This window comes from Arachis ipaensis, chromosome B05 (assembly GCF_000816755.2).
Source record: "Arachis ipaensis cultivar K30076 chromosome B05, Araip1.1, whole genome shotgun sequence".
In the NCBI taxonomy this organism is placed as follows: domain Eukaryota; kingdom Viridiplantae; phylum Streptophyta; class Magnoliopsida; order Fabales; family Fabaceae; genus Arachis; species Arachis ipaensis.
In genome coordinates this window covers 122,952,368-122,967,251 of record NC_029789.2, presented here as the reverse complement: position 1 = coordinate 122,967,251, position 14,884 = coordinate 122,952,368, and the positions used below count along the sequence as shown (strand labels likewise).

Here is a 14,884-nt window from a genome sequence, read left to right as displayed (position 1 = left end):
GTAAGTCGTGACGAGTACCGACTTCCTAAGACGAAGATTGGTACTGGGTGAGGCCCAACCCTTTGGATTAGGCCTTTCGCTTGGTTCTGGGCCTTTATTATTGAGTCAGGGTATGAACAATATTGATATAAAAAAAAGGTAATAGTAACTATAAAAATAATTGTTAACAAAAATTTTAATAAAATCACAATTTAATAATTAAAAAATTATTGAAAGGTATCTTAAAAAAAATAATTTAATTATTAATTTTTAAAAAAATATTTTATTAAAAAATATTTTATTAAGTAAAATTTAATGACAAAAAAAAATAAAATTTTTATTAAAGGGTATTTTTATAAAAAATAATTTATTTTTTTTTAAATAGATAAAGTTAACATTAGTTAATACAAAAAAATTTAAAATAAATTAAAAAAAAAAAAATTTAAAAGTTATAAATGAGAGGAATATATATTTTATAAATAAAAAAAATATTATTTTAGCATTTCTTAAAAAAGAAGAGTAAAATTTTCTCTTTTTATAAACCAATAGCCAAGTCAATTACATTTATGTCCACACATTCAAAAATCCCCAAATAAACTAAATCAACATCCAAAATTTAACATTAGAAAAACATCCAAATTTAGACTAAAGTTGACCTCCGAAAAGTGGATTACCTATTTTAAAACGTCGAATCATAAAAATCCAAATAACAATTATAACAACAAACAGAAGCATTTTAAAAAGAGGGAGGGAGAAGAAGTTATTTCAAAAAAAAAAATAAAAATAAAAATAAAAATAGCCTGATGAAGTTAGTTAAAACATTATTTCCTTATACTTTTTCTTTTGGCAACCATAACTAAATTGGTCAATAACTTCAATTAACTACTGTCATCAACCATCTTTACATCAAATTATGCTAATAGCATTTGTTTTCTCTACAAATAGTACAAATAAACATCATTCATCAAAATTTATATTAATACTAGGAAATTGATCACATCTAACTACGGAGATCAACTTATGAATTAAGTAGCTCTCTATTATTCATTTATTACATTTTTGCACCTCACAATACTATTATTCTTGGCATGATCCCGTAAAAAGTATTATTTTGCACCTTAGCCTCAAAAGTGGTTATTATTCTTTTTTAACCATGGACATCACCAAGACACCAATCATCCCTACATAGAAATAATCTTTTGTTTAAAAAAAAAGTTTGATTATTCATTTACAATAAGTTTAATTATTTTGTTGTGAAACATTTAATTATTTATTGAAAAATTAATTTGTTTAAAAATTATATAAATATACATAATTACAAAATTATTACTTTAGTAAGTGATTTTATATTTTTATAGATATTTTTTATTCTCTTTACATCAACATTAACGGCGAATTCGTACCTAACATCCCATTGGAGAAATGGCAATTTTTTAACAGCAACAAAATTTAAATCTAAAATATTATACAAACTATTCAAACTCTTCACCTGTAAATCAATATAGGGGATTAAATTGCTTTACTTCCATTTTTATTTCTATTTATGATATATCAACATAATAGTGTTATACTTATATGTGGCCGCGTCCTTAATATATAATCTTTCCTTCATTTGGATCGGTTTCAAGAATCACATTCCCCTTACAGTGTAAGCAAGGAATATGAACTAACCTAATCAATCCCAAGCAACAGAACAAAAACTTTTCTCGTCATGTGATTTTACAAACTCCCATGTTTTAACACAAACGTAATTATAGCAGCTGGAAAATTTTGAATACCCAAACTCAAGTTAAATCTCAATTTGGTCCTTAAATTTTAGTCGAATGTTCAAAATGACATTCACAATTTCATTGGTTCCAATTAGAACTCTAAATTTGCAATCATAGTTCTGACTTGCCTCTGCGATTATTTCCGTCGTCGGAACGCTGATCTGACGTAATTGCATGACACGGTGGATACTACTTAAAGAAAACCCTCACACTACATGGTTTCCAAAAGATTTGGGCGCGAAACCAATACGCCATCGTTTAAGTAGTGTCCACCGTGTCATGCAATTGCGCTAGATCAATATTTCGGTGACGGAGATGATCACATGGATAAGTCAAAGTCATGATTACAAATTTGAGGGTTCTAATTGGAGCTAACAAAATTGTGGGGTCATTCTGAGCATGGAGCCAAATTTCAGGGACCAAATTGAGATTTAATTCACGAAACTCTGCTTACATTAATAAAATTATTTGAATTAGATTATACTATTATATAAAATGAAGAGAAAAAAAAATTAGAGTGTGACCTGTGACAAAAGGCATAAGAGGGATTCCATGTGGTTCCTAGCAACAGAGTCACCAATGAATGCCATTTTCTTGCCGCGAACAATGTTGAGGAATGATGTTGGATTGAACCTTGGAAGCTCACATTCATGAGGCTTCCATTTCCATTTAAGGAAATCAGTGTCCATTCTCCCATGTCTGAAACAGTTCTTGCTATCAGGGATTGTTATGCAACTTGAATTTGTGTAATACGATGATTCTCCCTCTAATGATGGAACCCAATGACCCTTAAATAGGTCACATTTATTTTCTTCTGAAAAGAAAAACAAAAATAAAAAAAATTGAACAAGAAGATTGACAAAGTATATGATCATGTTATCCAACAACAGGAAAAGTTGGAGAGGCGATTGATTTGAACTAGTCAAATTCTTAATAACAAGGTCTAAACAACGTTGACCAAGACAAAATGAATGATCATATTATTGAATTTTGTAACAACATACCTTTTTGTGGTTTGGAGTTGGATGATGATGAGGAAACTTTAGTTGTTTGAGAATGTTTTTCTTGCTTATTATGTTGGGGGTGATCATCATCAAAGATATCAGGGCCTTGATTGGGAAGAAGGGTCAAAGGTTTTGGGGAAATGAGAAAGAACAAACAGAGAATTGAAGCAATGAAGAGAGAGGAGAGAATCAAAGGTATCATTGTCCCTATGTTCTTGACGCATCTCTCTCTTTTATCCTGAAAAGTAGTGGAGGACTTCTTCATGTTGTTCTTGGCCAACATCAACAGACACAAGAGGACAATTGAGGGAGGCTGTGTGGGGTTTAAGGTTAGAGAACAATGAGAATAATCCAAATACTGATGATTGGGGAAAAACTAAAAACCATGGAATAATGAAAGTTTTGTCCCTATGGCTTTTTAGGACTATGGGGAATATATTAAATTACTAGTATAGAAGTCATTAATGAAAATAAATAATTAAAATCTGATTGGTACAAAATAATTAACATATTTAGCTTTTTCTTTCTTTTTATGTCTTTCGACCATTATTCGATTTCTTATTACTAAATATCTGATTAATTTCCCTCGAGTGAATATAATTGCTAGTACGATTTGAATAAAGTATCTTTTTGTCTCTAAAATTTGGAATAAGTTCCAAAGTTGTTCTTGAGTTTAAATCGTTCTATTTAAGTTTTTAATATTTTAAAATCGTCTCAATGTTATCTTGTGGTTAGTGATATGTTAATAGAGTTAAAAATAAATTGAATAATTATCTATCGTAAAAAAATTGATATTATTGAAGGATAATATTAAAATTTATTTTAAAATTAAAAATAAAATTTAATTAAACTAAACATTAAAGAAGTTTGGTATATTAGAGACAAAAAAGTATAATTTATACATTATTATTTATACGTACCATACTCTTTTTTTTTTTCTTGAAAATTTATCTACTAGTCATTCTACAAGCATGAATAAAAATCTTGAATTCGTAATACAATTCATTTCGTTAAAATTCACTATCATTTTACTTGATTTAGTAATTTTTCTAAGAGTAATATATCATTTTTGTCTCTAATATTTTTGTCCTATTTAAGTCTCTAACGTTTTAAAATCATCTCAATATTATACCGTCATTAGTGATTAGTTAACAACAATAGGACAACATCTAGACGATTTGAAAATATTAGGGACTTAAATAGAACAAGTTAAACATTAGAAATAACTTTACAACTTACCCCAAACATTAAAAACAAAAACAATACTTTACTCCTATTATTTTTAGTATAAATTTTTTATTTCTTAGTACTTGGATTCAAAATTATTATAAAAGGAATAAATTCAAAATTAATAATGGAATGAAATATTAGTTACCAACCGTTTTTATAATCTATAATATTTGTCACTTACACAACATATCTTTTGGTTCAAATTATTTGTATTTGTCATATTTTAATACCACATTTATTCACCATTTTTTATTTTTACCCACGATATAAGGAACTTCAATATAATATTCGATTATTTAACTAACTTGTGTTCTAAGAGTATATTTTAAAAATATAATAATAGAAATTTTTTAATACTTTGATAAATTTAATGCATTAAAAACTTAAAAAAAATTAATTTTCGTAATAACTTTTATAAAACAAAAAAAATTAAAAATTCACCCCAAAAAATCCCTAAATAACATATAGCTTAAGCGTTCCTCTTCATTCTCTTAACTACTTTACCTCTTTGACCATAGAACCCACCTTGGTTGTATCACTTTATTCTGATTTGTATTATTGTATATACGTGAGAAATTTCGTTTAATTATAAAATAGGGAGACAGAAAATGAGCAAAGTACTTTTGGTGTTTTCAAGCAACATACTCCGTGGAATATTATGACACATGGAAACGTTGAATCAAGATATGAATGTGTGCTTTTGTTGAGGGATGGACTAGTCCTTAGATTTAGATACCCTAATTTCACGGCGCAATCCCAACCTTTTGATTTAACGCGTAAATTGGCGTGAATGTGTCACGGTTTTGTGCCTTAAAACCTACATTAAGTCCACTTTGTCTTGTTCTCATTCCATATGACCATGGAAAGTACAACACCCAGCAGCAATAAGCTTTGACCCTCATTATTTTATAACAATTTTTCTGCTAGGTGATCTGGTGATGTTGAATTAACCTCTTTTTTTTTTTTTTATCGCATTCCCTAACTCAATATACTAAAGGCTATTTTATGGCAGATCTGAATTCTATTTTAAGAATTTTTTGATAGTCAATGTGTTGCTACATAATGCAGTCCTTCTCAACTTCCAAATAGTTGAACCAAGCTAAGGCCCAATAATAATATTATAGTAAAACATTTAGAAGATCAAAGCTAACGAGTTATAACTCAAATGACATAATCTTTTTTCCACCTAAAAATTTTGGGTTCGAGTTTTACTGGTCAGAAATTATTTTTAATATGGAAATAGAAATGGTGTTTTGGTTGAATATTGATATTTGAAGTGTATTACAGTATTGTGAAAAATCATTCAACACGCCCCCCACGTGTTAGCCAGGATGATGTCAGTGTCCAGCACGTCCCTACGTGTTAGACTTCTCTCCTACAAAATCCACCCATCTGTATTACACCAAATAATTTCATTTTCAAAAAAAATACCAATATTTTTTTCATATAAAAAAAAATCAGCCCCCACTGGTTACAGCTGATTAAAAAAAATCTCCTAACTGTTGCTGCTATCTGACCCTAAAAAAGAAGATTGAAGACAACGTGGGGGGCGGTTTGCAGGCCTTTTCATATGTAAATGGGGTCAGCATTCAGCCATTCGCCAAGCAATCTTATACAATATAATACTTTAGAAAAGTAAATAAATATTTCTATTTAGTTGACGTCATAGGCTATATTCTTTACATTTTAGGCAGCATCTGGTGCTAGTTAATGCGTGGGGATGATGCCCCAAACGGGGTTAGAACTCACAAGTCAGCAGCACACGATCAATGCCTCATTCTTACCAGTTCAGGTGAATCCATACCATCATGACGTAAAGTGGTGAAACTGTGAGAACTTTTTTGTTTTTTCTTCTTCCATTTTATTTATTTTTGAGTAAAAGGTCACTGAAAACTTAGAAGGCATCCAACACGCAAAAGAAGTATGAACCTTAATTTGAATACGCCCGCCACTACTTACGAAGCAATATGTCTGTTTATTTCATAAATTTATCTAGATTTAGAATGAAAGTCATTTTGTTATTGGATAATGGGAATCCTTGTGCATACTATGAGTCTGAGATTGGTTTATACGAGATACATTGGTGATTCATGAACAAGAACAAAGCACGTGCACCATTAATGCAAGGATATCTGATAAAATTAATGTTAAAAATAAATAAAATGAGCCATGAGAAGGATGAGTTTAGCCAACAAGATTTTGTTAAGGTAAGCCACTAACAAGAACTCGAATCACACTACAAAACATTGAGAAAGAGAGAGGTGACACGTTGGCCATGATTGCTAACCTGTGACTATATTATCATCAATAAGCAGAATGTGTAGAGCATCCTATTTTTCTTTGGTTTACAAGAAGGCCGAAGCCCAGACAGAAACTACACCACAACTACTCTGCAGGGCAAGGCATCATCCACAGACAAGATACATTTGGGGGGATCATCTCAAAAATGTAATCCTTGATCCAACTCACATCCTTTGCGAGCACAGCGGGTGAACAAAGAACAGCTCCCCAATTCTTTTGTTATCATCAGAGAAGAGACTAGTTGCTAGCACTCCCAGAGTGATTGTTGTTGATGACCTTGAAGGAAGCCTGTGAGTCATCCCTCACTAACTCCAGCCCTTTCAAGATCCCCCATAACGCCGCTTTCAAGGCTGTACAATCTTCTAGGCAGCATTCGCCAGATTGCCTATCCACCCTGCTGTGAATTTATCCTCCTTTTGAACCACCAATACAAGGTTGTAGCCTTTCCTGAGAACTTCCTCATTTTCTTGAACAGCCTTTAAGAGTTTCCTTTGCTATGGGCCTAAGGGGTCTATAACAGTGTAGCTCAGGTTCCTCCCCTTGTTTTTCCAAAACAGCAGCTGTCGCATTCCATGTATTTAACAAAGTTGAAAGCAAAGGAAGGGAAACAAATGATCTGAAACTGGCCTAAAACCCAGGCCAGTTGATACATCGAACCCTCCTTTCATCTTATCTGAAAGGGAACGGCTTGTTGTATGCAGAATCATACAAGACAAACTGCATCAGCCATCAGAGGCCCTGATTGCTTTAAGAGTCATTTAACGACGGGCGAGTGTGTCAGCAGCAAGGGTACCATCTCTGCTCATTCTTCATGGCCCAACACAGTTGACACTCGGCATGCAAACATTATCATCAATATTTCCAGCACTTTCCACAAAAAGCTGCAAGGTGCAAGAACGGATACACATAAATAAATCACAAGCTTCAAACCACACAGCAGTAAAAAAAGAAACTGCACACAACAAATCAAAACAAATTGGCTCAATATGAGTGGAAGACTGAACTATTTGGGAGAGCATAGTGCAAATGCTATAAATATTCAAACAAGTGGAACGAGCTTTTGGTAGGCATCATAGGAAACATTTAATAGGTATGTCCGAACATACCCCAAATTATTTAAATTGACTCCAGTCAGAAAAATCATAAAGATCTGACATGAACATCAAAGGCATGCATTAGCATCAATGTAATTTGACAGGCTGCCAAGAGCCAATTTCATGAATCAAAGGCTACCAAAATCAACACTACACATAGATTCGGAAGGGTCAGATAACTAATAAATTAGTAAAATTAAGAATACTAATCAGCATAAATGAAGAAAACAATAGTAAAATCAAAACCAATATCTAACCCCTAAGTTACCATGAGTAATAAATATGCTGAGTCAGAATTCAAATTTATGTAAGATACTAAGATTCAAATCCATAAATTTAAAAAACAAAAATATACTGAAGGAGGAAGCCAAAAATTTTTTGCACTTTAAGAGTAAAAATATAATGTGGCTCATAAAAGTAGAAAAAGCAAGTCCGTGGACAAACAGCCACGAACTCCTCAAATAAACATTAATACCCTCTTACCCACACTCACTCCACATCTAAAAGACACTAAGCTGCCACAAGCCTCAAACTAACCGAAGGAAGTATTCATACAAGCAAGCGAACATTACAAGGTCACAAATAGTGCACGGCTCCTAGTCTGAACAGAAATAAAGGGGCCTAGGTTTCCTCAAACAGAAAATGGTGGTTCAGTCAGCAGCATGAATCATCCGATTGCACAATTTCTAAGAGCAAGCTCATCAATTCTATACTGATATCAAATGGATTATTGCCTAGGATCAGAATCAAATAGTTAAACGATAGAGAGTCAAGTTTACAATAAGCTCACCTCCACTTCTATATTAGTTTTGAAGAGCCATGATCCTACTGCCATGAGGGCTGTTTGTAGCTGAATCTATCAGCTCCATCCCAACCACCATCAGGTTCTTTTCTCTTCAAGACACCTGCCACCTGAAACATCTTCATATGTTCCTCTCTCCTGTCTGTATCTGTACCACCGGGGCCTGAATTAAGATCCAGACTTTGACTTCCCCATTTTCGGGTGTCAGGAATCACATTACTTGTACCCCCAGGAAGACTCATGACATATGGACGCGGATATGTTGAGGAGACAACACCACCAGGTGCAACTGGCTGCGACGGCATAGTAGGAAAGCAAAGTCCACCAACTGTTGATGAATCAATAAATGTTGCTGAACCAACAGAAAAGGAGTTTGAAGATAATGGAAAACTAGTCTCAAATGGAAATCCTCCTGGATATGGAAAGGGTGCTGCAGTAGGTTGGTAAGCAACAGCAGGAGCAGATGAAAGCACTGGCCCCCGGTAGAGTTCAGGACCAAAGGCTGCACTACCAGTGGGACCCATTATCCGCTGTGCACCAGCAGCTGCAACATAACTCTGTTCACCTCTACCAGGAAGAAGTGGAGGGACAGTAATTGCAGAATAAGAATTTCCTGGGGGAAACCATGATGAATAATTCCCATATTCAGCATTGTTGGCTCTTGTACCATGGATGGCAGATGGAATCGGTGCACTATTTTTCATCTGCTGAATTCGAGTTGGGACCTCTGTGCCAACTTCATCAAGGCCTGGTCCATTATTCAAATCGAAGTCTCTTGACACACTTCCACCATTAGATAACCTACCAGACAGTGAAGGCTTACTTGGCAATGTAGGAGCATCCAGTTTACTCAGAGAGTAAGAAACAGCATCAGGAGTCTCATCAACTCTGTTCAAATCAAGATCAAGTCCCATTGTGCTGCGATCAGGTGGCCCAGATTCTGAAGAACCATGGGAACCTACATCCTCAAAACTTCTTTCATCAGCAACATTCAAATCAAAATCTAAAGGAGCACGGCCTTGTTTTGAAGATGTGGAATCAACAGAAGGAATATCTCCAGTAGTTGACGGTGTCTCTGAATTTTTCCTAGGTTCAGCTGGCCGGAAGGCACTTGTTGCAGCAGAGCCTTTCCATCCAAGTTCACCCTTACTGCGCAATGGGTTTTCTGGTAGAACAACTCGCCCCTTGACAGCAGATGCCACTGTAATTGTTGTATGGAATCCCCCAGAGATGGATGAAATGGGAAAAGGCAATGCACAAGGATTATGGACCGCAGATGATGTGGTGTGTTCTTCCTGCCGAACAATCTCCCCATGGCTAGCATCATCAACAGAGAAGCCCTCATTTAGATCAAAGTCTAATATTACACCTGCATCAGACCCAGCAACAGTGAGGGATGGATGAATACTGTGGGCATGCTGCTCACCTGCAACATCAGATTCCTTTCCATCTAAGTTGCACACAGAAGTTTTAGACACTTCATTTTCTTTCCCGGGAACTTTGGACAACGCTGGGAGATTTGATGATCCAGAACATTGACCAAGAATCTCCTTCAGACCTGAATTATCTTTGTCACACCNTTTTTCATCAGGATTGGTGGCAGCCAGCTTCATCTCATTTGCATTTTCATCCCTGGATGCCATCAAAGAATTACCAGAAGCAGAAGGCGGCATCACATCCACCTTTTTAAACTCTACAGACTCGCTGCTTTCTGCAACAGATGACTTTTGCACTGATACGCCAGTAACCTCTGTACTGATCTTGTTATCCTTACCTACATCTGAAGATAACTTAAGTAATTTTTCACCTAATTCCGTTTCAATCTTTACACCTGCAATGGTCTCTTTGGAAACTAGCATTTCATCATTCTTCACGATTGCCTCATCCAAGTGATCAACCATCTCCTTTTTAGAGTCTGAACTGCTGGGTTTAACCCACTGACTTCCAAAATCCCTCTGCACATGAAAATAGTTCTCTCCTCCAGGCTCTTCCCGAGTCTCCTTTTTAGATGGTGGTACAGTTTCAGAAGCACTCTCAGCAATTTCTGGCCGTATGCAAGGAGATTCAGCATTTTGTGACAAATCTGCAGTAGAGACATTCATTTGGGCCCCGTCATCACCAGTTTTCTCTTTACAACTGGTTGAAATTGCTTCTTCTCCAGCAGAACCACGTGATATTGTGGTCATAGGGTGCCTTGAATCATTTTTAAATTGCACTGGATCAACAGCATTCAACTGAGGCTCTGCTGATGCCCTTCTATCAGATTGTGTAACAGTGTGAGCAGCTATTTCACCCGGATGCTTTAACTTGGAAACATTGCCAGAGCTGGATTCATCTACCACAGGAGACTTCCTCTCAGGTGAAGCCAGAGGAGAGACATTTCCAGATGTGGATATCTCGCCTGCAGCTACGGTAGCAAGTAAGTTCATCCCATCATCACCAGCAGAGACAGAGGCACTAGCTTCGGAGAATTTGACACAACTTTCAACTAATGCATTCATAGGGCTTAAAGAAGCAGCATAAGTCTGCCCTGATCTGGAAATAAATCCTGATGACAGATTACTCTGTTTCGATGTTTCTGGTACCTGATCACCGTCTTCATTAATCCTTCCCTGTTCATCAGCTATCGGAGAGCCCTTACCATGCTCACAGCCAGTTGAAGCTTCATTAGAAGCACAGGCATCAGTTATCACATTAGATGAAACAATGGTATGCAAACCATCATTTTTGGCTTTAACTCTTCTATCCCGAGACTCATTCTTGTCGGCAGGAGGCGAAGCTATGCCACAAGGAATAGCAGGTTCTTCAGAAGCAGCACCGCTTGCTCCCCTTGAAGGACTACGGGCAGTATTTGGCAGTCTGAGAATAAGGCGTTGATTATTCCCTTGATCGGTAAGTGGCGGATCAAAAGATTTTTCGTGGGAAACTCGAGTTGGTGAAACTTTTTCAGAAGGTGAGTTTCTAGTAGAGCTTTTTACCGAGGTGGGCTCCTTCTGAGCAAGTGCAACACCAGCCCCATGTACTCCATTGCTTGACTTCCGAGTTCGAGATGTACCACCAGGTATTTTGCTCGCACTCATTGACACAGCAGTGGAACTCCTAGAATCTTCCCTACAAGACCCAATTGTTTTTGCATGTTCACTAGAACAAGATAAGCTGTTGTTTTGGGACTGACTAGAACTGCTGCTCCTTTCCTCCTTGATAGGTGTCAGAGGTTGATCTGATGCTGGGGCACCAACTAATGCCTTCACATTCTGATCTTTAGGGGTACAGCCCATTGAGGTAGTCATCAATTTAATTGAGCTAGGAGCTGAAGAAGACTTGGACAATGCTTCCCCAGAACCATGCTTAGCCAATGAATTTTTGGATACTGATGATTGAATTGCAGATCCCTTTGTAGCATTCTCAGATCCTCCAGTTTTCTTATTTCCAACATGAGAGATCTCAGAAGCTGCCGGTTTTGCTTGCCAAGACACAGGACGTGTAGAACCAGATTTCGAATCGGTCATATTCATTTCAGCCTCAACACGTTTCTTCCATGTATCTACTAAACTCCTAGCTTTCCTCTGAATTTCAGAATTTTTGTGAGTGCGTAAATGATTAACAGACTTCCCAACATTGCATGTTTGCAATGCATGAAGGTTCACAGGAAGCCTATCCAATGCACGAAGTAAGGCTAACAAAAATTCCTCAACTGATTTGTCGCTTTCTTTAGGGGTATTACTATCACCATTTTTTCCCTTGTGAACCTCCTGGAGCCATTCATCCAACACAGGTAAACCCCTGAGCTGTACAAACCAGCTAAGACAATCATCACGCTCGGTTGCTGCTATTGCATTAACAAGGATTATTCTCCCACCCAAATCTATTTTTTTATCAGCACCATCAGGTTGCATGAGTTGCACAAGTCTTTCAACTCCTTCAAAGTCAACAAGCCCACCTTTGTCAGTAATTTTACTGATCTCACTCCTCAACATGCTCTCAGATCTAACTGGGCCAAAATCCCCATCTTCTGCTTTAAATAGCCGCTCTCGTTTAGATAAATCAGAACCCTGATCACCCCTTTCTCTCTTTTTTCCTTTAACCTGTGTACCAAAGGAAGAACTGTTTTGAACACTATCAGAACCAGATTTCAAAGATTGTGTTGATGTCGGACCATTCAAAGGTTTTGGAGAACGGCCTCCCGACTGCGCTGCCCCATGCATTTCTAGTTTTGTCTTGTCTAATAACCGGTCAACTTCTTCCGGTACAGCCTGGTTCCATCAATAGACAAAAAGACTCATCAATAAAATCATGAGACAGAAATATACAACAGAAAAGTACAGACACAGGAAATTGGAGAACTGACATTAATGTATTCCTTATCGGTTAGCCACCATATACAGTTGTTCTCAGTGTCATACACTCGCCTGCAGACAAACGCAGATATCCCTGAAGGAAGTTCAACACCTTTACGAAGGAACGCGACTTTACACGGATGGAGTAATGATGAAGCAGATATTTCATTCTTGTGATATGAGTAGAAGACTTCGTTTGGGGCAGCTTCCAATACGCCCTTGGTAAGCTTCACATCAGCATGTCGGTAAAGCCAATTCACTTCTAAAGTTGGACTTTCTTCTTTATTAAATATTAACTTGCGAATTATTCCAATAAAAGGTGGGGAATGCCGGGGTGGCTTGAAAAGTGCACAATCACCAACATAAATCTTGCGTCCATCCTACAATGAGATCATTACAATTAATTAGGCATAACTTAAATGTATAGATATAACTTTAATGAAACTATATCAAACAATGAAGAGTGGAAATGAAAATGAAGAGTACTGATATGTTAAGCAGAGAACAACAGGTAAACCAATAAGGAGCTATCGCATTGGGGTTGGGACATGCTCCAAAACGGAAAACGAAAACATAAAAGTAAAATACACAACAGTAATCCAAGAAAAACAAAGAACTTATCACTTTATTTACTATATAAAAAAAAACCCACCGATAACCAAAATCTTCCCACCGCAACTTTTAATTTGAATGCTTATCTAAATTCATTTTGGTAATATATCAGATTGAAACCAACTTATAAAACCGAAACCAACTTATAAAACCAAAACCAACCTCTAGACTTTACGCAAAACCAGAGTTGAAAAATACAGATAAAAAGATTCAAACAAACCAGACACAACAACAAACCAGCAAAACGTCTGAAGAAAAGGGAAAAAGGTATGTCTCATTAACAAGATTCACAAATTTTACTATGGGGAGAATTTAATTCACACAAAAAACTAACAAAACTCGCAGAACTTTCACAAAATAGCACATCATACTGTCTAATAATCCAAACCTATATATATAGTTCGCCACCCCTAAATTTCAAAGACCTCAGAAATATAATTAATTTCCAAATGAATAGCCCGAGAGTAATAATAAATTTACGCAACAACAACTTGAAAAACTTTAAATCAATACCGAGAGACAACAAATTCCTGAACGAAAAGATAACCCAAAATGACTAAGAACAACAAGACAACAGAAATGATAGAAATTTCAGATTTTCAAATGATATTTTAGGGCTTCCATTAAAAAAAATACCAAAAAGCTCAAAAACATGGGACAAAAACCAATAAGAAACGCATTACGAACACCAAATGTAGTGGAAACTCGTAAATTTCATTGAAGACGTAACTCAAAAAGAGAGAAAGTTTCGCAATATATGTATATACTTTGCATATAAATTGAGACGGTGAAGAATCGGGGGCTACAGCAGTGGCGTTGGGCCACATGTGCCGGCTGTGTTTCCACTCCTCAGAACCGGACCCATGCATAATATTCCTCCATCTTCATCGATCCCACAATTCTCCCTGAAAAGAAACATCAATTCGAGGTCGAATTTCCCCTACACCAGCACAAAATGAAAACCCTAGATTCGAACAATCGGCATGGAGTGCTAAAGAGAAACCAACGACAAAATCGAAAAACCCTAGATCAAGCCCCTCAGATCTTTCCCTCTTCCTCCTAACACTGTACAATCCAATCCAACAAAGGAAAGAAAAAACTAACCGATGGAGAGAAAGAGAGACGGCAAGTGTGGTGTTTCTCTTTTTCGTTTTTAGGGCTTAGGTGGCGAATAATTTCTCTTTAATCGGAATAATCGGCGAAGGAAAGGGAAAAAGGAAGGGTTCTTCTAGTAATTAAGATCGATCGCTGGAAATAGAAGAGAAATCCAGAGATTTTGTGCGAACAAGGCGCGACGATGAGAGAGAAACGGAGGATAGAGAGAGAAAGAAAGAAAGAGAGAGAGAGAATTGAAAGAGGTTTGGAGAGAGACTCGATGCGCTTGGCTAACGCGAAACGGCGAGAACCGAGAAGACAGAAGAGTGAGAATTAATATTAATAATAAATAATAAATAGGAGTAATAATATAAATTATAAAGAAAAGGAAATTTAATAAAATTTGTATACAGAACGACGACGTTTTTTGTAGAGTGGGCCTGGTAAAACTTGAAAACGACACCGTTTTCTGTTAGAGACTCTTTAACTCACATGTCGTAAAGTTGTGCGTGTACTTTACTCTCAGCTCGCTCTCACTCTCACTTCGGTGCCAAACGCGAGGGGCAGAAACCCACGTACGGATGGGATTTTGTTCTTTTTTCTTATGCTTTTTTTTGTTTTTGGTGACTTTTTTTTCTTATGCTTTTGATATCTTTATCTT

At 36.3% G+C, this 14,884-nt stretch overlaps 2 protein-coding genes across 3 annotated transcripts in view; both read right to left on the bottom strand.

Annotated features, from left to right (window-relative positions):
* LOC107642037 (protein ALTERED XYLOGLUCAN 4-like) overlaps positions 1-3,151 on the bottom strand; it is a 12,260-nt gene extending 9,109 nt beyond the window's left edge. Inside the window, exons 1-2 of one of the 2 annotated variants that reach the window (XM_016345366.2) lie at positions 2,753-3,151; positions 2,273-2,562 (exon numbers count right to left, since the gene is read on the bottom strand). In XM_016345366.2, the coding sequence (XP_016200852.1) occupies positions 2,273-2,562; positions 2,753-3,035 (573 nt within the window). In that variant the 5' untranslated portion in view covers positions 3,036-3,151. The remainder of the gene's footprint in view (positions 1-2,272; positions 2,563-2,752) is intronic. The other variant, XM_021124393.1, reaches the window with a different exon arrangement.
* On the bottom strand, positions 6,114-14,550 carry LOC110272306 (the record flags this gene model as incomplete). The annotated part of the gene is given in 6 exon segments (XM_021124392.1): positions 6,114-7,164; positions 8,168-9,758; positions 9,760-12,432; positions 12,528-12,896; positions 13,896-14,033; positions 14,233-14,550. Coding segments are annotated over 4 exon segments (4,700 nt in total), but the record flags the coding sequence as incomplete, so codon positions are not given.